Source organism: Mustela lutreola, chromosome 14 (assembly GCF_030435805.1).
Source record: "Mustela lutreola isolate mMusLut2 chromosome 14, mMusLut2.pri, whole genome shotgun sequence".
NCBI classification, from domain to species: Eukaryota; Metazoa; Chordata; class Mammalia; order Carnivora; family Mustelidae; genus Mustela; species Mustela lutreola.
Window position 1 is genome coordinate 69,565,999 of NC_081303.1, and position 26,143 is coordinate 69,592,141.

At 49.1% G+C, this 26,143-nt stretch overlaps 1 protein-coding gene across 5 annotated transcripts in view; it reads right to left on the reverse strand.

The window, feature by feature from the left end:
* The window catches only part of NOS1AP (nitric oxide synthase 1 adaptor protein), a 263,224-nt gene that overhangs the window by 65,163 nt on the left and 171,918 nt on the right, over positions 1 to 26,143 (reverse strand). For all 5 annotated transcript variants that reach the window (XM_059146119.1, XM_059146120.1, XM_059146121.1 and 2 more), the window contains one exon: positions 10,183 to 10,275. In XM_059146119.1, coding sequence (XP_059002102.1) covers positions 10,183 to 10,275 — 93 coding nt within the window. The remainder of the gene's footprint in view (positions 1 to 10,182; positions 10,276 to 26,143) is intronic.

Genomic DNA, 26,143 nt, shown 5'->3' on the forward strand with positions numbered 1-26,143 from the left:
GTGCCAAGGAGACCCCAGGGCAACTGGGTGTGAGGACAAGGCCAGAGGGTTCGGGGCTGTCCTGGAAACCCCAGGTGCTTGACGAAGTGAGAAGCACCCCCAGGCGTTGAAGAAGCACCAGGACAGCAGCCGCCGCGCCCTCCCAGGCCCCCGCCACCCCCCACCACCAGGTGCAGGGACAGGGACCCCTCCCGCACTTCCACTGGCCTTGGCCACAGAGGTAGGGCTGTCCAGGACAACCGGGAAGAACACACTCTTCCCTCCATGAAAGAGGGTCAAGCAGAGTGAAGGCAAGAAAGCCTTTGTGGACTCCATGGCTGTTTCACGAGTGCTCTCTGCACCCAGGGTGGTGGCCCTCTAAGCACCGGTGTGGGAAGACAGGCCTCCGCCAGGGCCCGGGGGAGTCCCTGTTTAGGCCCTTCAGAGACATGAAGCAGTATGTGTCCAGCAGCTTTGCTCACACACAACCCCGGACGCGCCCAGCAGACAGCACCGCCTGCACGGGCCACTTCCTCCCCGAAGTCTGAGTCAATCCTAATCCGGCCCACAGAGGTGGCCTGTCGACGGGCTTACAAGCATTCAACACCGACGCTGTCTCAGAAAAGAAAACTCTGCTTCAAGAACTAGTTTTTCAAAAAATTGCCTTCCTGGAATGGCCATGCTCGGCCGTGCGAGATGTTCATGTACAAACGGCCCATTCAGCACACACACCGACAAAGGAGCCTGCGTCTTTTTCTCAACGAGACCGCTCCAGATGTAGACATACAGCCAGGCCAGGCCCTCTTCTTCATACAACATCATCCCCAGCTTAGCAGAGTCCTCATCAGACCGGGCTTCTAGACTTCTCGCTACCCTAGTTGACCTTGTCTATACCCACACCATTTGCCAGTGTCCCCCTCAAAACCTGGTCCTCTGGCCGGAATCCCTTACTGATTCATAGGTGGTCAGGTTGGCAGAGACACGTCCATTTCTGCATTCCAGGGCTGATACTCTTAGCCCAGCAAGGACTAGTGGGTCGTATTTCCAGCAGCCCTACTGGCACACATGGGGCTTCCACTGCACATACCGAGATTTTTCCAAGGCAAAGTGACTCATCATTTGGATGCCTGTGTTAAACATGCAGTAGAAATGTTCACCCTGGGAGTCCTTTGAACAGCAAAACAGATTTCAAACATGGCTTGATTTGGGGCAACTTGTAATACAAATACTAAATAATTAGACATTATTATTAAATCACATTTCTATTTATGGGCACGTATTCCTGCCCAGTCTTAATTCAGTTCAGTTAGCAGCGTGTGGAGAGAGAGAGAGCACCTCCCTCGCTGGTGAGCCCGTTCACCTGGACTGTATTTCAGCAGTTGTAGGTTTCAGTGCTATTATTTCCATTTGGGTCTTCTTTCTTCTCTTTCTACTGAGCCTTCCTACTTCTTCTGTGTCAAGAGTGTAACTGCTCATGGAAGGATCTTTGTGACAGCGCCCCAACATCCTTGTCAGATGATTCCAACACCTGTCATCTCAGTAGTGCAATCTCTTGACTCTCTTTTTACGCATTTGAGATTTTCCCCATTTCTGGTAGAGAAGTGTTTTTCGAACGAAACCTCAACATTTCAGAAAATACTTTTAGAAGGGATACCCGGCACCCCTAGAGGATATCTTGACCAAAGAATAAACAACTTTCCACCTACTTATTTTCCTTTTCTGAAAATTGCATTAAAATCTGGTCCAATCCCTTCATAGATTTTGCAGGAATCCTTGCATATGTCCATTAAATTGATGACGGGATCAGAAAATTACCAAGATAAGTCAAAGGACCTGGGGCAAAGTCTACGCTTCAATATCCCTTCCAGGCCACCATCTTTCAAATAAGACCCTGAGCCGTGCAGAGACCACAGCATGGTGTCCCCCTCGTGTACAGCCTGGTCAAGATGAGAGCTAAGTTCTGATTCATAAACCAGTGACCATTCTCCGGTACAAGTGAGCATCAGTGCGGGACCGTAAACCGCATCCCTCAGAGGGAAGCCCAGCGGACCTAAGGAACAATGTCTTCTCTCTTGCTCTGAAACCATTTCACAGACCTCCTCTTTTTCAAATGTTCCAGAGGGGGGGGGGGGGGACAAAGACGACACACACGAATCGCCCCCTTCTCACTTTTCTACACAGAAATAAATATTCTTTGAAGGAAAACATTTTAGGAAAAATAATGTTCTTAATAAGAGAAGGAAAACAGGAAGAAAGACGAATGACCTACCGCCGCGCTGCGGTTAGGCCTCAAAGTTGGCTTCAACCATGGGACAGCGACATTAGTAATGAAGGCCACCTACAGCCAGACTTAGTTTCACTGGCTCCAGAAGCTCACACAGCTCCCGCTTCTCCCTGAAACCATTCCTTGTTTCAATGATTAGAAATAAAGATCTTGGGAGTCCTGGAAGCTGCATGAGGAAATTTTCAGTGTTGCTACCACTGTCCTGAATGGGCTACAGTCCCCGAGACGGACCCGGGAATGACGACATTTCAAGTCCAGATGGGAGTGCAGTGGAGAAGCAGGGGGAAGACAGGAGGGAAGGAGAGGGTGCACACACGAGCTGTGAGCCCCTGGCTGAGGCAGAGGGCACCTCACAGCCACGTTTACTGCTAACAGGACGACCAGCAGGGCGGAACGAGCTGGTCCTCAGCCTCCTTCAGCCCGAGGTCCAGGCTCAGGCGGGGCCTCCCCAGCACCACGGAGAGTCCGCGTGGTAACGGTGAGGCCGCTCAGCGAGGCCCGGGGAGATGGAGACGGACCCCCTCACCGGCTCCGCTGACAGAAAGGAAGGGGAGAGGACAGGCAGCGCCGCGGGGTCCCGTCCAGCCGCTGCCGGACTCCCACTCTGCACGTGTCGAATCACGTCCCTCTGCACCTGCCCAGGACGCTCATAGCATCGTTGAGCCTTCAGGAGGCCTCTGAACTAGAGCTTACCAGCCTGTCTCTCTGCCTTTCCTTCTCTCACGTCTCCTCCCTTCCTATGAATTCCTCACGCCAAGGTAATTTAAAAAATCAACACCAATAGAGCAGCTTCTCTGAGCCACATTACTGGCTTGTCAAAACTTCCTGCAGAGAGAACGCTGTATGTGCCCCAAGACCTGCAATTACAGGGGGTAAGACCACGGGTCCCGCCTGGGGCATTCTGAACCCCACCATCAGTGTGGTGAAGGACCTGCTTCGGGGACACCCCCAGCTAAGCAGTGTGCAGGGACGCCCAGGGCAGGCCCATCCCTGGCAGCCATGGGAGGCCCCGGGCACCTGGCTTTGGCTCCAGGACTCCCTGACAGCCTTGCCACAGCTTCCTCAGAGCACACCGCCGTCTAAGAGACTGTCTCCCACCTTCTCTCCTGCCCCGCTCTCTCCTTCACCTGGAAACAGCCCCCCACTGAACTGTGAGCCCCCCGGCCTCGCCCAGGGCCTCCCCACCTTCTCGAACAGGCACTAAATCCCGCCTTGGCATTTGGTTTTGGGAGGACCTAGAATAACACAAAGTGAGAAAGAAAAGATATGGGCAAGTCATTTTTAGCTGCTTCCTTTTCTATTCTCACAAAAAAAATTCTCCAGCGCGTACAGAAGAAAAATCTTCCTTTCATTTAATAACGTTTCTACAATACTTCCTTCATGTTTTCAGCATTGGTCACAACCTTAAAAGATACATACTAAGGCTCAGAGACATTACTACCCCCCGCCAAGTTCACCTAGCGCGGTGGTAATGAAACCCAACTCGTACACCTCCATGCCCCACGCTCTTCTTGCCGCTCCAACTGATATAATCAGAGAAAGTCAGTCTCCACCACCTGCAAATGGTAAAGGGCTCGCAGACCACGGAATGGGGGAAGCGTGTCCTTTACCTAATGAGTGCAAATGGCCAGTCCTCCAGGGAAAGTTACAGCCATTCTGACATTCCAAAAATCTGCCGGCAGGGAATGGGATGTGGGAACTGGGTCAGAGACAGGACTGCCCGGAACAGTGCCAAGAACAGGAGAGAGAGTTGGGATCATTATCCTAGCTGTCCTGTCTCCTCGTAGAGCCCGGAAATGGATAAGGCATCTTTGAAGCTCTTCCCCAGGAACCCAAAAGTGGAGGATGAACTTGTATTGGCACTGACTCCCTAGACACATCAAAAGTCTGTAAGCTTTATCATTATTCATGCTCCTGGAAGCAGTGGAGACTTCTTAAAAAACAAAACACAACACAACCTTGCAAGGGCCTTATTAACTCAGTTTGACAAGTTCTCCATGTTTCCAGACAGAACAGGATTAGTCTGAAAATAGAGCAATCCCTCATCTTCACACATCATCTAGGGATACAGGTAACACATTTCAAAACTGCAGTGTTCATAAATCCTCACACGATGTACATAATTCCTAATGTGCGTGCTTTAAAATGAGCAGACGGTAAAGGGGGCCCAGAAATATGACATGGTAGGAAAAAAACTGGACCAAGTTTAGTCCTGGCTCCATCAGTATCTGTGTGGGTGACCCTGGGACAGTCACGGGACCTCTCCTGTCCTCCGTTACCAAAACCCAACCAACCATGGGAGCAGACTCAATTGTTCCTGAAGTTCTTTCTCCTGAATCCTCGTTCTACCATTCTTCCTGCCACTTTTCTTATGCAATTAGATTTGACGTCTATGTTTCCACAATAACTAAAGCTACTCTTTGGGCAGGAAACTAGTTCTCCTGCGATGTGCTATCCCAGTGACAGAGTACAGGCTAGAAGTTAAAGACCTTGGGTTGATGAGGCATTTCCTATAGAGAAGCTTTTCTCTGAGCAGCCTGAAGAGATGAGTGGACACACGGCAACACAGTGGTGGGAAGAACCTACTTATCTGAGGGAGAGAGACCCGATTCAGACCTTAACGTCAACTTCTGATGGGATGTGAGGTCTTGGGCAAATTGTTCAATCTTCTTTCACAAAACGAGCCCAAGGACGGTACCTACATCACAGAGTGGTTATGACCAATTAATAAGCATATAGAACATCAAACGGGCCCAGCAAATGGCAGGTGTTCCAGACCAACGTTAGCTCCTATTTTTAGCTGTTCTCATTACCATCATTCCATGGACCAAACTCTCATGAGTTTGGTCCCTCTGTCCTTCTAACTTCACAAACAGATGAAACAGAATTAGAGAGAAGACAGGGTCCCTGCCCCTAAAGGCTTAGCCCATGGGGGAAAAGAGATAAATAGCTCTAATGCACATCTGTGGGAGCTGTAATAGACCCACGTGTGCAGATAATGCCATTAAAAATAATTCTGCTGTAAAGGGTCAATGTCTAATACCCTTTTGGATCCTACTCAGTTCCTTGAATAGGGTAGACACACAATGAGAACGAAGGAGCCTTTGTAGGATGTTAGGAGAGCCTTAGGAGATCCCAACCCAGTTACTGGAATACAAGAGATATCATATGAAACTGAGGCCTTTCAGATCCTTTCATAGAAAAACCCTTTGGATGAAGTTCAAGACTAATCTTTCTTATTCGGAAGCCCACTCCCTAGCAAATAGCACTGTAGTAGGACTCCAGGGTTATAATAAATGATCATTATTATATACACAGCAAAGCTAATTACTTGGGTCTGGCTGGGAGTTGAAGAAAACGAACTGACTGGGAGCTGACAAAGCCCCTTAATAGTGGGGTTCACAGCACAAATCTCAACCAAAAGTCCACGGAAATTGAGATTCATTACCTGCTGGCATCAGTTCAAGATGACAGCATTTTTAGATGCTTGTTAACATAACCGAAAAGGTCTATTTTACATCTCAGTGAGAGATGATCGTAAAATATCTGGCTATGGTCTGTCCTGGAATCAGGCCCCTGAGCAGGTCCGGCTGAGAGCACCACTGAAGTGAACGACTCCCATTGAGGCCTTCCGGAGCTTGGGAAAGGCTTTCCTTCCTTGTGTCTTCAAATGGGCAAATGGACAAGAGCAGAAAAGAGGGAGGGAATGTGAGAGCCACAAGTATCAAATGAGACTTCATTTGATCCAACTGCTAAGTACTCAGTTCTTCCCGATTTGAGGACATCATCACAAATCATGCTCACTCATCCAGTGAGCCAACAACCACAATAACTGAAAACACACCACACGGCCAGGTCCCCGAGTAAGTGCTGGGCTTACCACAATGGCCCCATCCTTAAGAAGTTCTTGGGAGGGCAGGGAATCCCTAAAACCATGCCTTCTCTGCAATCCCCACCCCCACCCCGGCAGAAAGCATCCCACTATTCACCAAGCATAGACAGGCAAGCAGGTCCCAGCCCGCCCCAGAGAATCAGGAGGCAACAGTGCACAGACCCACTTGGCCTCTAGGGTCTGCTTTGTTTCTAGCCCAGGGGGCTCTCAGGACCTACGTAAGGACAGGTGACCCACACGCCCAAGCAGCACAGAGCATCCCGGTGGGCGAGGTCAAAGTGATCACCTGATCCAACTCTTCTTTTTTTGTAAAGATTTTATTTATTTCAAAAAAAAAAAAAAAGATTTTATTTATTTCAAAGACAGAGATCACAAGTTGGCAGAGAGGCAGACAGAGAGAGAGGGGGAAGCAGGCTCCCCACTGAGTAGAGAGCCCGATGTGGGGCTCCATCTCAGGACCCTGAGATCATGACCTGAGCAGAAGGCAGAGGTCAACCCACTGAGCCATCCAGGTGCCCCCGGATCCAACTCTTGATAGTGAAGCTCAGAGAGGCAAAATAACCTGCCTATGACCCCACAGCCAGGTAGGGAAGAGCCAGGACGAGGACCCAGGTCTTCTCTTCTTAGCAAAGGGCTCCCTCCAGCATGCACACTAATCTGGGGAAAGTCAATGTGTTTGCAGGCGGAGGGGACAAGTCAACATTTTGACCATGGAGGGCAGCCCAGACACTGAGGAATCCGTTAAGAATGTCAGGCTGGACCTCTACTGTGCCCATGGCTCATTATCAGCTGTGACCTTTTCTACACCCTCAGCCACTGGGCAAGAGTTCTAGTTCTTAACCTTGATGAGGATGGCCGTCAGACATCTGCAGACTGTTCCATTTCCTTGGAGACAAGCGTGGCACGTCTGCACTCGGCCTCTCTCCATTCTCTACACAGAGACAGACAGGCAGACTGCGAGGTGGCGTGAGCTCTCAGATATCAGGGACTGGCCACGAGGGAACCAAACGACACAGAGGCTGACCACTGTGAATGTGCACCCAGCTTCCCAGGTGACATAAATGAACGCTGTGCTTACAGGCTCTATCCAAATCACAAGCACACCCAAAACAGACACCAGGCAGGGGTAGAGAAAACAAGACGGGAAGCATCCCTTTCCCAAGCCTGGCATCCAAAGAATCAGACTGAGGAAAGACCTGTTAGATCACCTCTTGTCTAGGCCAGCTGGAGAGGGAACCCACACTAGCAATTAGCAGGGATGGAGTTTCAAAATGAGTCACAAGGTCCCACGGGCCCCCTGGGGAAGACGCTTCTCCAGCTCAGCTCTCATTACTCAGTAGAAGGAAGCTGGCTTCTCTGCCAGGTGTCACCTCAGCACACAGGTGTCCTTACGGGGGGTGTGATCTTGGGCAAATATTTAAGGCTCTTCGACATGAGTTTCGTCATATGCAGATGGGGGATGATGCTGTGGCTTAGGGTACCTGACGCATGCAGGACCCCAGGAGATGGGGAATAAGACTGCCCCCTAAGGGCAAAGCACAAAGTGCCATCATCGTGGACCAAATCAGAGGTCTACTAAGTCACCCGCAGAGACAGAATAGGCCCCACGACAGCAGACTGTGAGATGGAAGCCAAGCGACAGATGATGTCAGCTGGAAGTGTGAGCTCAGCAGGGTAGTGGGGAGGGGCAGGGACGGCGAGCCGGGAAGCTACACAAGTCGGTGACGAAGGCGGACTCTGGCAGAGCGTGTCAAACAGACCCCGGGAAGCATGGGCCCAACAAGGTCCCTATGAACATCCAAGGGACCCATTTATCGTGGAACCAGGGGTCAGGAAACATTCCTGCCGCACGATTAGTGGACTTACTCCATTTCTCCCTTCCACACTCACCGAACCATGTCTAACCACATGCCTTCCCACATCACTTGCCTCAGAGAAAACGTGCTTTTCGGGCCCATCAGGCTAACGGGAGTATCTGGCCTGGCCAACCGTTCTACGTCTCAAAGTGAATAAAGGAACTGTTGGTCAAGTCTGCACGCGAGCCTCTCTGGAGCTCTGCCAGGGTTAAGTCTTGGACTCTGGAAGGCCGATCACTCAGTACCCGGCCGGGGAGCCGCTGAGTGAGGACACGTGAGAGTGGCTGATTTCCCGAGGGGACTGGATGCTGTGGAAGCTGACCGCGTGTCCCCAAGCCCTTCCCAGGAGGTCTGATGCAGAGACACATGCAACGGGCGTGGAAGCATCTTGTAATCTGGAAAGTGCCCCCACACCACAACCACTACTTCATCAGATAGGACACGAGGGCCCTCAGCCACCAGCCCCCTGCCACACAAAGGGCTGAGTAAAGATCCCTGACACACGAGACCAGAGCCTGCCTGGGACTCAGGCTGCCTGAGTCACGAGCCGGGGTGCGCGGGCCCGTGTTTTTTCCTGAGGGCACCTCTCGCTTTTAAACTCACATGGCCATCATCACCCGTGATTTATTTCACTGGCTTCAGCAACTCACCTGTCCAGGGACTCTTAAGAGGACGATGTTCCAAAGACTGCCCCACGGTTAACCACTGCGTGCGCACACGTGCGGTGGGGGAGGGGCAGAAAAATGCCCCGCCCCACCCCCCACCGCCGACCGAGAACAAGATGGGGACTCTGGCCACGCTGTGGAGGTTTATCAAGGCAAAAACATTTCAGAAGAGATTACAAATTCCCTACTGCTTGTAAATTTTTAAAGAGCTCTTTACGAACGATATTATCATATTCTATTTTTTTCCTGTATAATTCCAGCCTCATAGCCAGAACTCTTTCTAGAACCTCCCCTAAAGATATTTAGGGCGCATAAGAGAACAAGTTTTGCTTTAATACATGGCAGACCTTTGTAAACGTCCATTTGTTGAGAGAAAAAATGAGCGACCTACGGAAGCAGAGCAGCCCCCGCCGTGGAGTGCTGTCCAGTCCTACCCTGGCCCATGTTTTCGCGAGGAGGACACGGAGCAGATTCACATCCTCGGACCAGCAAGATGACCCCCCTTTCACGTCTCTCTCAACTATCTGGTTCTCCCAGTTTATGTCGCCTGTGACTACATACTCGTCTTCACCTTCTAGAGCCCCGACCCTCAGGGTCTACCTGAATTAACAGCATCTTGGGTTCAGAACCAAAAGCAGCTTGTGGGGTCTCTACACTACAATGCTCCTGCGTGAGGGTGCTGCCACCGGACGTGTAAAACAAGGCCATCCTGAATCCAAAAGATACCAGCAGAGTGAAGAAACAGAGAAACAAAAGGACTCCTCCTATATCCTCAATCTCACAAAGCCCCTTTCTGCTTCTTTCTGGAAACATACACTCTCCCCTCTGCCAATACGTACATCTAGCTTTTCCCAGAGGTTAACATCATTCTCCCACGACACGCACAAGTAGCACAAACACAGCCACACGTTTAAGCAACATTTGCCCCCTCTCTTGTGTCACCCCCACTCAGAGGAATGCCCCCCAAATGGCTCCATCCCCCCGCCCCCTCCCCACCTTGGCTACAGCCCAGGCTTCCTGCACACGGAACAACAGCCGTGGTTGGGTCTTGAGGGACTATTCCGAGAGACAGGCTGAAGCAGCAGCAACAGGACAACACAGTGAGGCTGGGGGACTGAGGGTGATTCGGGACAGAAGGCGACAACTGCTAAGGAAGCCTCCCCATCCACCCTCCTGCCGAACCCTCTGACTCGTCATCCCGTTGAATTTCAAGTACTTCCTGAGATCAAGACTCCAAGGTCCAGGTGCCAAAACGCAAGGATGGCAGGAGGTGGAGCCCTGTTTGCCCACAGGACGCCAGGACATGGAGCCGCTGGGCTGTGGAGAGCACCGGCCTCCACCTCTTCTGCTGCAACCGCGGCCTCTCAACACAGTGGCTGCCCTGAGCAAGACCATTCACCAGACGAGGAAGAATTCTGTCCAGGGAGCGGCCTAGCAAAGACAAGGCATCCCACGCCCACCTTCCCTGCCCCCGTCCTCACTAGTTTCTGGGTCAGAGCCCCTTACCTTCTTCTTCTTCTTCAGAATCACTTTCACTCCATCCACCGAAACCATAATGCTCACCTTCTTCTTCTTGATGTTCTTGGCTTTGAACTCATACTGCAGGGGGAGGAGAGAAAGAAGCACAGTCCAGTCAGGTCAACGTACCTGCAAGGTCCCAACTAGCTCACGCCCCGGAAGATGGCCACAGGTGGACTCTCAGGGGATGTAAAGGCAGGTGAGTGTCTCGGGGTCAGCACCTGGCCACCAGGGATGGCCGTGGGATGGGGTAATCCATCCTAACGAGCTGAAGACAGAGCCCGCCTTCAAAATGTCATCGGAAACCCAGAACCTTCCCTCAAAAACTCATTCTGATGTTCGACAACCTCCACTGACAGGTTTTTCCTATGTCTACGCAAACGCTGTGGAAACGCAATTCCATCTTCACTGAGAATTAGGAAGAGCTGCTACCGGTCTTCAGATCAGGGCTGTTGTGGGTTTTTTCACATATTAAAAAAATCATGAGTTCTAAGCTATTCTCTGTAAGCTCAAGTCTCAAATTCCTTTATCCGGAGGTCAGTTTCCAAGTCTACCCACAGCTCTATTAGCCTGAAATATTCTGGAGAGTATTCTAGAAAGGATCTGACTAATGGTGGTTACGAGGGAGGGCACTGCCTCACAATCCCTACGGGTCCCTGCGCTGCTGACGGACACTGGCCTCATCCTCATCTCCAGACATCCTCCGTTACATTTGCTCATTCCTAGCCATTGCTTCTGCCTGTGCAGACATCGGTGATGGCCGGTATAGTTCGACATTTTCCTCACTGAACTTCTTCATGAGCACTGGCCCAGTTTATTAAAGCTCTTTTCATCGGGTCCCCATCTTGGGAGCAGCTCGTAGCAAATTTCCCAACCTAATTAGTAAGACATCTGGGCTACAGGTTAAACAGTGAAAACACAAGACCCAGAGCTAAGACTTCTACTCCAACCTGCAGCCCCTCTTCTCTGGGACTTTTTATACTCAACACGCTCTCCCAGCACGCCCCCAGCCAAGCTTGGCACTGCATTCAGCTCCTCACCGGCACATCTAGAACCTAATTATTTCTAACTAGAAATGAACCCAATACATCCTAATGAGATGAAAACATAACCTACTTTGAACACTCTCATTAGAAATCCAGAACCTTCTATGGGCCAATACTCTGATTTTAAGGATTCAACTTAGAGCTTCCGACCCTGCCTGCCTTCTGTCCCTTCCCCCGCAATCCAAGCCAATCCTACCCTGTTGCACAGTCTGTGCCGATAACCCCAGGCTGGCTGCCGCCTGCAGACAAGGACATGACCTAACCGCAGCCAGAGGTTTTTCTTTCCATCGTGAGGGCAGGTTCTGGCTTATGGCTGATTTGAGTTTCTGGCGACAGCAACATACATCACTCCCCGCTCTGGTGGTCACTCTTCCTACCCTGTCAACAGCTGTCCTTTTTGCCAAGGGGAGCTTGAAAGAAAAGCAAACCGGAGCGGCAGGCGTGTGGAGAAAGAAAACAGCAAGCTCAGACTTTGCTTCGGAGCATGTCCGACAGCACGCACGGGAGGAGAAGCGTGTCAGACCGGCGTGTGGCTCAGGACCAGGCCTCGGCCACGCACCTGATCCCTCTCCAGGGCGGCAGCTGTCAGCCGCTGAAGGCACAGCATGTCTGGCATGCACCGCAGGACCTGGCTGTGATCCACGGCGAGTCCCCTGACTGTGCCTTCTGCGCGGGTACAGTGTTCCATGAACAGAAATGACCTCGGGTGGAAGAGCCAGCCCGGGAATCTGCCAGTGACCGACTCTGGCCCCGTGCCCACTGGGACAGGTGAACCTGTCCTCTGTGGCTTGTCTTTGCTTTCTTCCAGGAGTCCACTCACAAGCTCCACAGATTTCCTCCTTCTGCTTTTCCAGCAATAACATGAAGTGTTAGGTGTTCACATCTAGAAGGCGCTATGTCCCTCCCCCAGCCTACTGGGGGTTTTAGAGAGCCCACTGCCTGCTAAACCATCTTAGAGGTCCTCCATTGCCTGCTAAACCGTATTAGAGGTCCTCCATTTCCAGAAGAATCTGGTAGCAGCTGATCATCTCTTTCTTGTTGGATCCACTTCCCCATTGGTTGCCCGGTCCCTAGTTTTTAAAAGTCAAGATTCCCCCCACAGCCAAGGCTGGCAAGGAGGCAACCAGCCAGCACCTGGCCCGTGCATCTGAAACACTGTTTCTAGAGCTCACATCCTGACTACACATGCCTTTTAATACCCTGATCTGAAGAAGAGACGAGGTAACTGAATGTCCTCTTCAGACCTGGAACACAGCCTCCCCCTACCCCGGATGGCTCTTCTGGGCTCTGTGGGCACAGGGCCTACCCGTAAAAGCTTGACCAAACTGGCTGCCCCAGAGCCTCAGTGGCAATGACAAAGCAGGTGTCACTCCTGACAGCGGCGGGTGGAATGCTCTGGAGTGCTTCCATACAAACAGGGGCAAGACAGGCGTGAAATGGGCCCCGTTACAGCTGCCAGGACCGCCCGAGTGACATTTAGAAGAGCTCATGGGCTGCTCACGTTCGGCACCTCTGACCCTGCGTGTACGCGAGTGTCCCTGACCCTTTCCAGCCCGAGAGGAAATACTCCAACTGCAGGTCCGCCGGAAACTCCATAAATCAAAGGAAATGAAGTGTCTCACAAGGCTGAACAGTTACTCTCCTGAAACTCAGTTTATACGGCAACTGCACTTCACTTGGACAACCAGGATATCATGCTCGTGGGGGTTGACGAGACCGACCTGGAGGCAGGGGAGATCACAGGAGGGACCAGGAGAGCAGAGGGCAGGGGCTCACAGGGACACAGGGACGAGCCTCCTTTTCCCCAGGGTGTGTGCTCTGGCTCGTCGGGGGCGGGGGGGTCAAGCCCAGGAGGAAGCGTGTGTCCCGCGGGATGGAAAGCTAGGCTACTGCGGCTCTGCCAGGGGGCGAGGAACAAACAGGACCCCGGGGCCGCCGTCTGCACCAACTCCAGCCTCCCGCGGAGCCCAGGCCAGCTCCGGAGGCCGAGCCAACCCACCAGGCTCCCGCTCCATGCGGTCAGGCTGACCCAATGTACTGGCTCTGCCAGCTGGGGCCCCGCCACAGGGATAGATGAAGCCCTCCAGACCACATAATCGTGCCAGGGGTCTGTCACCAGAGCCTGGGGACCTGCTGGCAGGGCGGAGTGCGGTGCCCAGCAGCGGGGGCCCATGCAGGGGAGGCGGGGAAGAGGGAGGTGTTCAGGTGCAACGCAGCCTGGAGGAAACCTTCTCAGCTTCCAGAAGGGAAACTCCATACCCGGGGAAACATGGGGAAACAGGGAGACGGAGCGTGGTGACAGTCGCAGGGCAATATGAGTGCTGTATGCAAACGCCATAGAGCAGTTTTCGAGAACGGTGGAAGTGGAAAATGTTATGTCTATCTTACCGCAATAAAAAGATGAAAATTGTAAACATGGTAAAGAAATACAGCCCTCCTCATGGCAGGGCCACTTTAGCTGTGCTCGCTCCTACTTCTGTCCCTCTCCCGCAGGCACGTGAAACAGGCCCCCCTCTTCCAGTCTTCCGGTTGCTCTTTCCTGTGCCTGGGATGCCCCCCGCCTCCACCTGCTTGGTGGGCTCCTGCTTCTTCTGGAATTATCCTGGGAGCCCTCTGCACAGCAAAGCCTCGCAGGTCCGCAGCCTGATTCCTCCCCCCGGGGCTGAGCCATCATCAGGGACTCGACAGCCATCCACAAGCCTCTAGAATCACTGCCACCAACTGGTTGTTGACGTCCCCACTAGGCCAGGCCCGCTCCTTTGAGAACAATAGGACCTATCTGTCCCCAAGAATCTAGCTCCAGGACACAAGAGGGTGATAAAGGAATGTCAAATAAATTCATGAAGTCAGTTGACGGTGGTTATTCACAGACCCCGAAGGAAACATGACACTGTCTGCAAAGGTAAAATAAACATTCCTGAAATTAATTAATAAATGAACTGAAGTTATTAAAACCTAGATTCCATTTTATCAGCATAAGGGCTTTGAGAAGATCTGACTTCCCAAATTCTTCCTTACTCCACACACACCGCTAATCATCTTCATTTCTGCCGGCTCCATATACTCCATTTAATAAAATAATTCAGCTTTCATTATTGGTCAAGGCTGTTCCCAATCATCTGATGGCACCAGAGGAACCTCTGTTCCCAGGGCTATCCCGCTTCCTTAAGTTCCAGCTCCTGTGCCTGGGCAGCCAAAATATGAGGGACAAGGTGCTCGGGAACTGTGGCAGTGCCGGGCCCCACCGGGTAGCAGTGACTCGAACTGCTCATTCATGTGAAGCCACCGACAGGTGAGCAAAACCCCGTGTCACTCAGCATCAGGGAACTACACTCCACAGTGAGATCCCACCTCATGCCCGTCAGAACGGCTAAAATGAACATGTCAGGAAATAACAGAAGTTGGCGAGGATGCGGAGAAAGGGGACTCCTCTTCCGCTGTTGGTGGGAACGCAAGCCGGTGCAGCCACTCTGGAAAACCGTATGGAGATTCCTCAAAAAGTTAAAAATAGAGCCACCCTACAACCCAGCAATTGCATGAGTAGGTATTTACCTCAAAGATACAAATGTAGTGATCGGAAGGGGTACCTGCACCCCAATATTTATAGCAGCAATGTCCACAATAGCCAAATATGGAAAGGCTCCAGGTGTCCATTGACAGATGAATGGATAAAGATGTGGTGTATATATATATACAAAGGAGTGCTACTCAGACATCAAAAAATTTGAAATCTTGCCATTCGCAATGATGTGGCTGGAATCAGAAGGTATTTTGCTAAGTGAAATAAGTCAATCAGAGAAAATTATCATATGATCTCACTCATATGTGGAATTTAAGAAACAAAACAGGATCGTAATGGAAGGGAGGGAAAAATAAAAGAAGAAGAAATCAGAGAGGAAGACAAACCTTAAGGGACTCTTAATCATAGGCAACAAACTAAGGATTGCTGGAGTGGGGGTGGTGGGGGCATGGGGTAACTGGCTGATGGCCATTAAGGAGGGCACATGATATAATGAGCACTGGGTATTAAATAAATATATATTAATATTTATATGATAGTATATAGGATATTATATATACTATAATATATAATTAATTACTAAATTAAGTTTAATGTTTAATTATTACTATTGATTAATTAAATAAATAAGACTGACAAATCAATGAACTCTACATCTGAAACTAATAATCCACTACCTGATTAATTAATTGAACTTAAAGTTTTTAAAAAAGCATATAAATCATAAAAAAAAAAATGTGAGCAAGGTAAAGACCATAGTCAGGACTAAAACCAAATTCTGAAATACCTGTGAAGTTTCCTGTGAACCCTACGTGAAGACATTTAGTTCCTAATAATCAATCAACCTCAAGCCCAGCATCTCATTTTAGCAAGACCTATAAGTGAAAGTTGGGTATAAGTAAAATCTCTCTAAGCTGCAAAATACTCAAAAGGAACCAGAGGAGCTACTTTTTAAAGAAAGGAATATTCACTGCCATTGTATCATAAATGTTGAGCTTATATATTGACCCAGCTCTGTAGATCAAGAGATCTGAAACTCAAGTTTTAAATTCCACTTGGCATACCTGATTTTTTTTTTTTAAAAAAGCAAAATTCCAGACCCAGCCCTCAGAGATGCTCATTCAGCAGATCTGAGGTTGGGCCAGAAGTTGGCATTTTGGGGGGATACTGGTGGTAATAGAGATCGCACTGTTCAGAAACACCACTCTGGGTCCCAGAAGCGTATTGTAAAAACTCGTTCGTATTTTTATCGGCCTCTAGAATTGCATTAGACGGAATCAGTGTGTCTTGTTCATATGGGTACTGTGTTTTAAAGTATGGCTACTACTGTTAGCAATTAAAATACAGATTCTTAGAACAGCACCATGGCTCTTTGCTGTCATACATTTCCTAAATCAAAGGCAACTAAAGATCCAACCATTCTGTCGGGAGAGAATTCTGGTGTGTGGTTCCTACATTCCATTTTATGCATTTTGTAGCCCTGAAATATTTCATTAACAAAATTTTAGAGGAATGCTTGTGTTCGAAATGGTCGGGACCACAACCGTTGACCAAACATCGCATCTTAGGAATGAAGAAAGCCACTGCCCAAAGATGGCCCAAGAAAAAGTTCCTCAGGTTCATGAGCAGAAAACCCGAGTCCGGAACCCATATCTTCTGACCCCCTCCCTGTGCTCATGACTTCATGGTATCTGTTCTTTTCACGGGCCGGGGATCCTGGCTCTAGCAAATGAAGTGATTCATTCATTCCTCCATACATCCAATATAAGCATAACGAGCTCTCTGGTGTGCAGGCACCCCACCTTACAACAAAGAAAAGAAGGAAGAATTAGAAACTAACTTCACGGGTGGCTCAGTGGCTTAAGCCTCTGCCTTGGGCTCAGGTTATGGTCTCGGGGTCCTGGGATGGAGCCACACACCAAGCTCTCTGCTCAGCAGGGAGCCTGCTTCCCCCTCTCTCTGCCTGCCTCTCTGTCTACTTGTGCTCTCTCTGTCAAATAAATAAATTTTTTTTAAAAAAAGAAAGAAAGAAACCAACTTTACAGAATCTGGAACATTCTCAGGCTGCTCAGTGGACAGCCGCGATGCCCCTCCCCCCTCCCCCGTCCTTTCCCACACACTCACACTGGCTTGCTCTCATTTCCTCAGTTGCTTCCTACCCTGTTCCACACCCAGGGACACAGGTCAGTGACCTGGGAAGGGTGCAGAATGCCAATGAGGTCATGAAAATATGGCAAAGGGGCCCTCTGAACAGAGGCGGGGTTTGGGGGCAGGAAATATCCAAGTTCTCGCTGTTTGGAACAGCAAGGAAGGGGCGAAAGGTCGATCCAGACACAAATGTTCCAGGGGAGGGAAGTATCTGCAGGGTCAGGAGACCGGCACGCTGGCTGGGGGCATATCCAACAGGCCCCCGATGGCGGGCAGCAGCAGAGCGTCAAGGGCAGGCGGTCTGGGGCTGCGCACTCAGGGGAGCCCGTGCGTGGCGCCTGCTCCTGGGGGAGAGAAATACAGCCATCACTTTTTCCAACCCGGAGCATGTTGACAGGTCATGGGGAGCTGAACGACAACCGGAATGATTAAGGGGACTCACAGGGGTGATTTATGGAGCAGGATAAGAACCAGCACTAATAATAAGCTACTGCTCTCGGGTTGCTTTCCCCTCCGCCGGCGCTCATGGCACGTGAGAAATACCTAGTAGCACCTTCTGAGCAAAACCCGAGGCAGAGTGGGTGAAGAACCATGAATTAAGCAGCTGTGACCCACAGGACCAGTTCTGCCTTCCCCTCTAGTATCCAACCCAGATGCTCCTCTAAATGGTGAGGCTCATAATTTAGAAGACAGGAACGTTGAACTAGCCTTTCAGAGGAAGAAAGAAAAAAATGCTTCAACAGTGTAACTCGTCCCTACACACACTCAGACAGACAGACATGCTACCGGGAGGAGAGGTCTGCTAGTATTTAGGAAAGCCGTGTATGGAAGATTTAAGGGTTTTCTTCCTCAGATCCAAATGGGTTATGAGACAATACTGAATCCTTCGATCTTTCTAAGGTATCTTTAAAAGAAAGACATCAATCATGCACCGTGACCTCCCCGGGCAACCTTGTTGTAAGCTATGAGCATCCCACAGCCACCTTGTAAAGTTAAATGAAACCCTTTGCATCGAGGGTTATGAGGGTTCCTGAAGAAGCCAGGCTTATGCTCTTGGCTGTGTGACCTTGAGTGGAACACTTAACCTCTCTGGGAACCGCCCTTTCCTTCTGTGAAATGAGGGTCCTGGGCTGGATTACGTCGGAGACTCTTCCCAGTTCTCAGTGCGACTGACACCGCATCCATCCTTGCAGCGAGTGTGCGGGGATGGGCCCACGCCCGACCCAGAAGCAAGGGAAGAGAGTGGAAGGGAGAAAGCGTGCAAGGGACAGGGGCGGGTTCTCAGCTGGAGAACAAATTATTAGAGTTTTGCACAGAAAGCTTCGTGGGGGTCACATGCTTTAGGGTTTTGAAAGAAGTGCAAAGCAGAGGGGCACAGGCTGAACATCAATCCCGGTATCAGAACCGAAGATTCCAAAAGGACCGAGAGTAGAAAGGGGTACCCCAAGAAAGGCCAGGAACATAGACCTAGTACTGGGCTGTAAGAATGAAGAAAACGCACTGATAAAATTCCTGTAGAGGGATGCCTGGGTGGCTCAGTCAGTTAAGCCACTGCCTTCAGCTCAGGTCATGATCCCAGGGTCCTGGGATCGAGTCCCACATCGGGCTCCTTCCTCAGCAGGGAGCCTGCTTCTCTCTCTGCCTCTGCCTGCCACTCTGCCTACTTGTGTCCTCTCTCTGCCTCTCTCTCTCTCTCTCTGACAAATAAATAAATAAATAAAAGCTTTAAAAAAAAATTCCTATAGAGACAGAGAAGCAGGATAAATAAGCCATCTCTCAATCCTCTGCCTGGAAAAAGTAGCGATGCTTTCAACAGGGACGGCGCACGGGTGAGCTCACGTGAGGCTTCCCCCCTCCTTTTCTCTCCTAAGTCTTTGTTCCAGGGCTCTCCCTCCTGGGCTTGGCCCCATCTGCAGCATGCAGAGGCGAGGAGAGATTTGAGACGCCTGTGTTTGCGCTCACCCATGAGGGTCGGGTGTTCTCGGGTTTAAGGGGGGGAAACAGTGGACAGATCAGGGGACTGAGATGAATGTTCGTGGTATAATGAAAGATGGGAGCGAAAGGGTCACTCTCAGGAGACCTAAAGACACTACTTGAGAAGGAGGAGTTGGGAGGGTTCTTGGAGTAATGGTGTTGTCTCCGTCAAGTGATCATTCAGCCTTTAAGAGGACAGCAGCAGTTGTGTTTGAAAAGCAGCTTCCATGAGGAGTCTGAAATCTACTCCCAGAAGCTTCCACTTAATGATTCTCTAACGTGGTGCTTCTCAAACCTGACGGTCCACGTGACTCACGCGGGGGTCTTCCTAAGCTACAGGCTGGGGAGGTGGGAGGTGGGGCACGGATGCATTTCTCAACAAGGTTCCAGAGCAAGGTTTGAGTAGCAAGGGTCTAGAGCTCGCATGTACACCCAAAAGGTATTTGGAAACTTTAACTGTCTGAACGAATGATCCCTAAGGGTTTTGTTTTTATCCTAGTATTTTATGATTCCCACCAACTGTAATATTATTATCCTGGTTACATTAAAAATTGAGAGAGGGTATTTCTCATAAACAGCCCACCTTTGATGGCCAAAAATCAAACTCTAATAGACAAAAAGGATTTAAAAAAAAAATAGTATCCAGAGCACAAGTTCCCAGAAGGGAGTACAATCTGAAGAGTTACTGACTTATTTCCAAACATAATAATTTCCTACTGTCAGCAGGTGGCAATATTTCCTCCAGATCCAAGGGATCACGAAGCGCAGCAAAGGTTCTCCACCCTGGCCGTACAATGCGACCATCTGGGATGCTGATGAAATCCCCATCCGGATCCCACCCCCAGAAATTCTGATTTCATTGGTGTGGTGTGCAGCCTGGACACTGGGATTTTTTAAAAGCTCCCCAGGTGGTTCTAAGGTACTAGAGTGAGATGCAACACACCCAGAGGAACCAAGAGGCAAAGAGGCGTAAGAGGTGAATGCTGGCCACCCCATCAGCAGGCGCATCCCATAACCTCCACTCGACTACATCGTCTCTTCCATCCCATTACCAACAGGTTACAGGTTGTTATACCGAATACTTAGGCCTGACACTAAAAACAGGAACCGCCAAAGAAAATGTTCTGATAAATTGGACTTCATCAAAATTTTAAAAACTTTTGCTCTGTGGAAGCCAGTTTGACTTGAAGAAAAAGACAAGCTACAACCAGGAGACAATATTTGCAAGTTACACATCTGACCAAAGACACATCCAAAATACCTAAGGAACACTCAAAACTCATTAAAAAAAAAATTCCAAGTAAAAACTGGGCAAGAGACAAGCAGAACTTCCTCACTTCCTCAGAGGACACAGGAAGGCCAAGAAACCCATGAAAAGAAGCCAGCGGGGTTTGGAGGTCGGTTCAGAGCTGCTGTGTGACAGCAGGAAACATAACCACAGTGAGTCTTGCCTAGGAAAGGATGGCATAATGTTATTTGTGTGCACTGGAACTTCTGAAGTCGGCATCCTAGGGCCTACTGAGCTGTGTCCAGACATCATCATAGCTCCCTAAGACAACAGCACAGTCCACGAAGGCAGGAATAATGGCTTCCCATGATAAGATGCTCAACATCATTAGCCGTTAGGGACATGTAAATGGGACCACAAGGAGATCCCACTCTGTACTAATTAGAATAGCTAAAGTAAAAAATAAACAAACAAACAAACAAACAAATAAATAAATAGATGGTACTACCACCAAGCACTAGCGAGGATGGAACACAACTGGGCCTCTTATAGGCTGCTGATGGAAATGTCAAATAACACACCCATTCTGGAAAATGGTTGAGCAGTTTCTCCTAAAGTTACACATATGCTTACCATATGGCCAGTGATAGCTCAACTAGGTATTTACCCAAAGAAAGAAAAACTTATGTTCCCACAAAAACTCGTATAGGAAACGCTAGCAGCTCTATTTATAATCACTAAAATTAGAAACAACCCAATATCCTTCCAGCAGGTAAATAAACTGTGGTACATCTATATAATGGAATATAATCAAAAGTCATAAGGAAAATATGTAGTTCAAGTGTGAGGTGTATCATTATTAAAAAAAAAAATCACAGGTGGGAATGAAAACTGGTGCACCCATTCCAGAAAATGGTATGGAGTTTCCTCGAAAAGTTAAAAATAGAGTTACCCTGCAATCCCACAATTGTGCTACTAAATCTTTACCCAAAGAATAGGAAAATACTAATTCAAAGGGATACATGCACCCTGATACTTCCAGCAGCAGCATCCACAACAGCCAAGTCATGGAAAGAGTCCAAGTGTCCATCAGTGGATGAATGGATAAAGAAGACGTGGTGTGTATACACGACGGAATATTACTCAGCTGTCAAAAAGAGTGAAATCTGGGATGCCTGGGTGGCTCCGTTGGTTAAGCTGCTGCCTTTGGCTCAGGTCATGATCCCAGGGGCCTGGAATCGAGTCCCGCATTGTGGTCCTTCCTCAGTGGGGAGCCTGCTTCTCTCTCTGCCTCTGCCTGCCACTCTGCCTGCTTGTGCTTTCTCTCTCTTTGACAAATTAAAAAAAAAAAAAAAAAAAAAAAAGACTGAAATCTTGCCATTTGCAACAACATGGATAGAGCTAAAGGGTATGACGCTGACTGAAATAAGTCAGTGAGAGAAAGACAAATACCATATGATTTCACTCATATGTGGAACTTAAGAAACAAAACAAACGAGCAAAGGGGCTGGGGGGAGGGAGAGAGACCAAGAAACAGCCTCTTCACTCTAGAGAACGCACTGCTGGTCACCAGAGGGGAGGTGGGGGGGCAGGGGGGGAACAGGTGATGGGGATGAAGGAGGCTCTTGTGAGGACCACCGGGGGATGAAGCACTAAACAGCACACCTGAAACTAACACAACACTGTGTTTACCAGTGGAAATTTAAAAACTTAAAAAAAAAAAAACTAAAATGGTAAATTGGTTGGACGGTTAAAAAAAACCTAACACATGAAAATGAACTACTGATTCCCACAAAACCTGGAAGCATCTCAAAAACATTACACTTTGAATGCAAAAGGCAGACTCAAAGGTTACATCCAGGTGTACAATCCAGTTATAGGCCATCCTCAAGGCAAAACTGGAGACAGAGAACAAAGGGGTAATTGCCAAGGCTTCGGGCTGGGGAGCGGGTAGAGCCACAAAGGGACAGCACCAGGGAGAAGGGGGTGACGGAGACAGTGCTGCACCCTAATCGTGGTCGCGGCCACTAGAGCCTAGCGGCTAAAATTCACAAAACTATATCATAAAATCGATTTTACCCTGTTAACTTTAAAAATAAATGACATTTAAAATCTTTAGTTTACATTTTTAATTTAAATTTTAAATTAATTTGAAAAATAAAATGAAAACCAAAATGGTCTGGGCTGGATGAAACATTAGGACCGGGGGATGCTCCAACCTCCTCCTCTTCAGGAGGTCCCTCCACTCCACACCTCCAGGGCGGGAACAGACTGTCAGGAGCGCTGTTCCCACAGCAGTGCCAATGACAGTGACGGTCCCAGATCCTGTCCCTTCCAGGTTAAGAGCGAGGGCTCCTGTGGTGCCCTACAGTGCAGGCCGGGAGAACCTCACACCGGCCGGACGAGATGGGGAAGACTCCCCAGCCCCAGGGCTCCCTACACGGCTAGCCCATCCAGACACCTGCTGGATCACTGGGCTGGGGCGACAGACACCCCCAGGTCCCCCAGGTCCTCCCACTGCTCTGCATCCAAGCCTTCTCCACTCTGTCTGGTACCCTGGCGCCTTTGGGAGGCCATTTCTGTGGCCCCGGGGCAGTCACCCCTTCCCTTCGGGAGCTGTAATCAAGAGTGGATGTGTCTCTACAGGCACAGGCTCTCAGGGCCAAGTCCAACACTCCAACAGGCAGAAATCCTTTTTCGGCATTTCCTAGGCAGGAGTCTGCCACCGGGCGACACCGAGCCCACCACCCTGTCAGCTCCTGAACACCGGCCTCATCTCCAAATCCACATACAGGGGAACTTCTCTCAGAGGCACCCCCTTACCGTCCCCCCGCTCTGCATCATTACCACCCAGAGAGGTTTCTTCTAACCCATGTACGTGAGTCTTGCCCTCCAGCCTTCTGGAAGTCTCCGAGCACTTTCCCATGATCCCACTTCACCCAGGCCAGCGCTCTCCAACTTGGCCTCGTGTCTTTTCTGTTTCTCCCCCTAATTTCAGGGGTGTCCTGAAGATGATGCTGCAGGGTGAGGGAGGGCCCCAAAAATGCACCCTGCCATGATCCTAATCTTCTTGAAACACTATATATAACAGGTTCTGACCAAAAATTTTCTAAAACAACAGACTGCCTAAACAAGAGACTCAAAACCCGCTATTCAACGCTTTCGGCCAACGGACCCAAAGCGGCCAGTTTCCCTTCTACCAAACTGCTCCCTGACACATGTGACATCTAAGCTTGACTCTGCAGACCCCTGGGCTTGGGACAGAGCCTCAGCGACCACTTCAGGGCTGAGAAACCACACAGGCAGAAATGTGCGTCCCCCGACCTGCAGCCTACAGCTCTCATGTTTAATATGTTGGCATTCCACATAATATTCTGTTTGACAAATGAGATCTTAACGTTTTTGTTTTTTTTTTAAGATTTTATTTATTTTAGAGAGCAAGCAAAAGCACCAGCCAGGAGTGGGCAGACGGACCAAGGCAGAGGAAGAAGCAGACTTCTCGCTGAGCAGGGAGCCTGACTGGGGCTTGAGCCCAGGACCCCAGGATCATAACACCTCAAATTTTTCTTTTAAAAAATTAAGACCTGGGGGCACCTGAGAGGCTTCATCAGCTAAGCACCTGCCTTCAGTTTGGGTCATGATCTTGGGGTCCTGGGATCGAGCCCCACACCAGGCTCCCTGCTCAGCGAGGAGTCTACTTCTCTCTCCCTCTTTGCCCTTCCCTTCTGCTCATGCTCATGCTTCCTACCGGAACTTAAAGGAATTTCTTTCGTGCTGCTACGGCACTGAGTACTCGGGGGGCTGGTTTCCTAACTACGCTGAATACAAATCACGCTAACACTCTTTACTTGGAACGTGTCCTCTCTCATCTTCTCAACCCAACTCAGTTCTTTGAAGGCAGGTGCTCTCTAGGTTCAGCTTTATATCCAATGTAGTGTCTGTTATAGGATTTTCAGCCAAATGGAAGGACTTGATCTGACAATGTAGAGAGTACACTTGGGCCACAGAATTGAGAATATGAGGGCCAGGGAAGAAGCAAGGAACACTCCAGGGAGGCCAGCTGTCCCAGGGAGGTGAGAACATGTACAAGTCGCTCTCCTACCAAGCTTGCACACGCCACCCACACCTACAGACAGACAGATCCCGGACAGGAAGAACACTGGCCAGGGGAAGCTCTTGGCTAGGCACCCTTTAAACCTGGAGAAAGACAGTCTTCTCAATACAGCCAACTTCTCCTTCCATTTATTTTTCCTTTTTCAATATGTGGTTATTCTGATGGCTATCGAAAGGAAAGTCAAAGCACCATTACATCTGAGAACACAGGTTCCTGCCCTCAGACTCTGAGTGCGACACTTTAAAAAGTTACTTGAGTTCAGGAAACACACAAACTCTGCCTATTTGACCTACTTCTCAGTTCCTAAGAGCTTAACAGCTTATAGGAAATCAGGCTACTGACTGGACCACAGGTAAATTGCATACTTCCTTACGTTTTCCCAAAAAAAAAAAAAAAAAAAAAAAAAAAAAAAACCTGAAAAAGGAGAAAGAACAGTAGCCATGGAGCCCCATAGAAAATTACCTCTAATGGTCACCTTGTTCGTAGCAATCACCGCATTGTGAGTCCAAATCAAAGGCTCTTCTATGACTAAGCTCCACAATCATATGTCATCTTAACAATTTATTGGCTTGGAATAATTGTGCCAAAAAAGAGAACTATTTTTCTCCAGGCTAAAATGAGCCAAGTTGATTTTATTTCTCCCCATCTTTTTTCTGATCAGGATGATACTCAGAAGTAACCAATTACATTCAGATCACCGCTCAAAAATGAACAGATTTTTTTTAAAACTCAAATGTGTTTATCCATTCCACTCCCTGAAATATCAGCCATGATCTCTTTCTTAAAATGTTTCAAATTACTCTCAAAAAGGTGTACAAAAGGCCCCTCATTTCATATCTCTGTATCTTTCCATTCCCCGACAGCCACCACCAAGATAAAAGAAAATCCAATTTTAAAACAGGGACATTACATTTGATACTGAATAAATAAGATAACCAAGGGTCTCTAAAGGGGTATTTTACCATAAGAAACTTGCTGCAAGGGGACAGGCTCTTCCTGAATTCAAGGGGCTTGAAGGACAGAGCAAGAGTCCTCCCTGGTGACAGATTGTGGCCTCTTCCAATAGGGAGAGGGACAGCCCTCTGGCACAGCTGCATTTGGACTCAAACTTGATCCTGGAGGTGCCTGGGTTTCCCGGGCACTCAGTAGGTCCTTTCAATGTGGAGACTTCAATTTGGAAATTTTTCTTGTGTTGCTTCTTTGACAATTTCCTATTTACTGTTTCTCTTTCAGAACTCATCAGATGTTGACCTTCCTAGAGAAGCAAACCTGATAATCAGTCTTTTCTCTCTAATTTTTGGTTCCTTTCTTTTTCCTGAGAATTTTCAACCCTTCTACTTTAAGTCTGATTGTCATTTTTAATTTTGGAGCGTTCTCTCGTGATTTCTCTTTCCTAGCCTCCTGTTCTTAGTTTAGGAAGTAGTGTCTTAATTTTCTAGGGGTTTGGGGGGTTGTTTTTTCAGGTTTCTTTCTCATCTCTGCTGTGTCTGTTTCCTCAGCTTCCTCCTTCCCTTTATTTTGGTATCTATTACACTGGATAGTTTCCTCGAACATCTCCTGATTTGGGGCCGCCTGTCCTCATTTCAGAAGGAGGAAGTCAAAAGCTGACTGGAAATGCTCTGTGTGGGGGTGGGGCTGCTTGCCAGGAAGGCCCCACTGCCCAGGGAGCCTTGCTGCAGACTGATGAGGATGCAAAGTGACCTTCTAGCTGCAGAAACCCAATGTCAAGGCCTAAAGATGTTTTCTCTGGGACCTTCAGTTTCTCCAGAGAAAAATCTTGCCATCAATGTTCCAGAAACAGGAGGGGAAGCTCTAGAGCCCCACTGGTTAAGTAGGAAGACTTCTACTTTGAACATTTGTATTAAAATTTTTATTTTTTTGAGAGAGCCCGTGTGTACATCTTACAGAGGGGAAGGGGC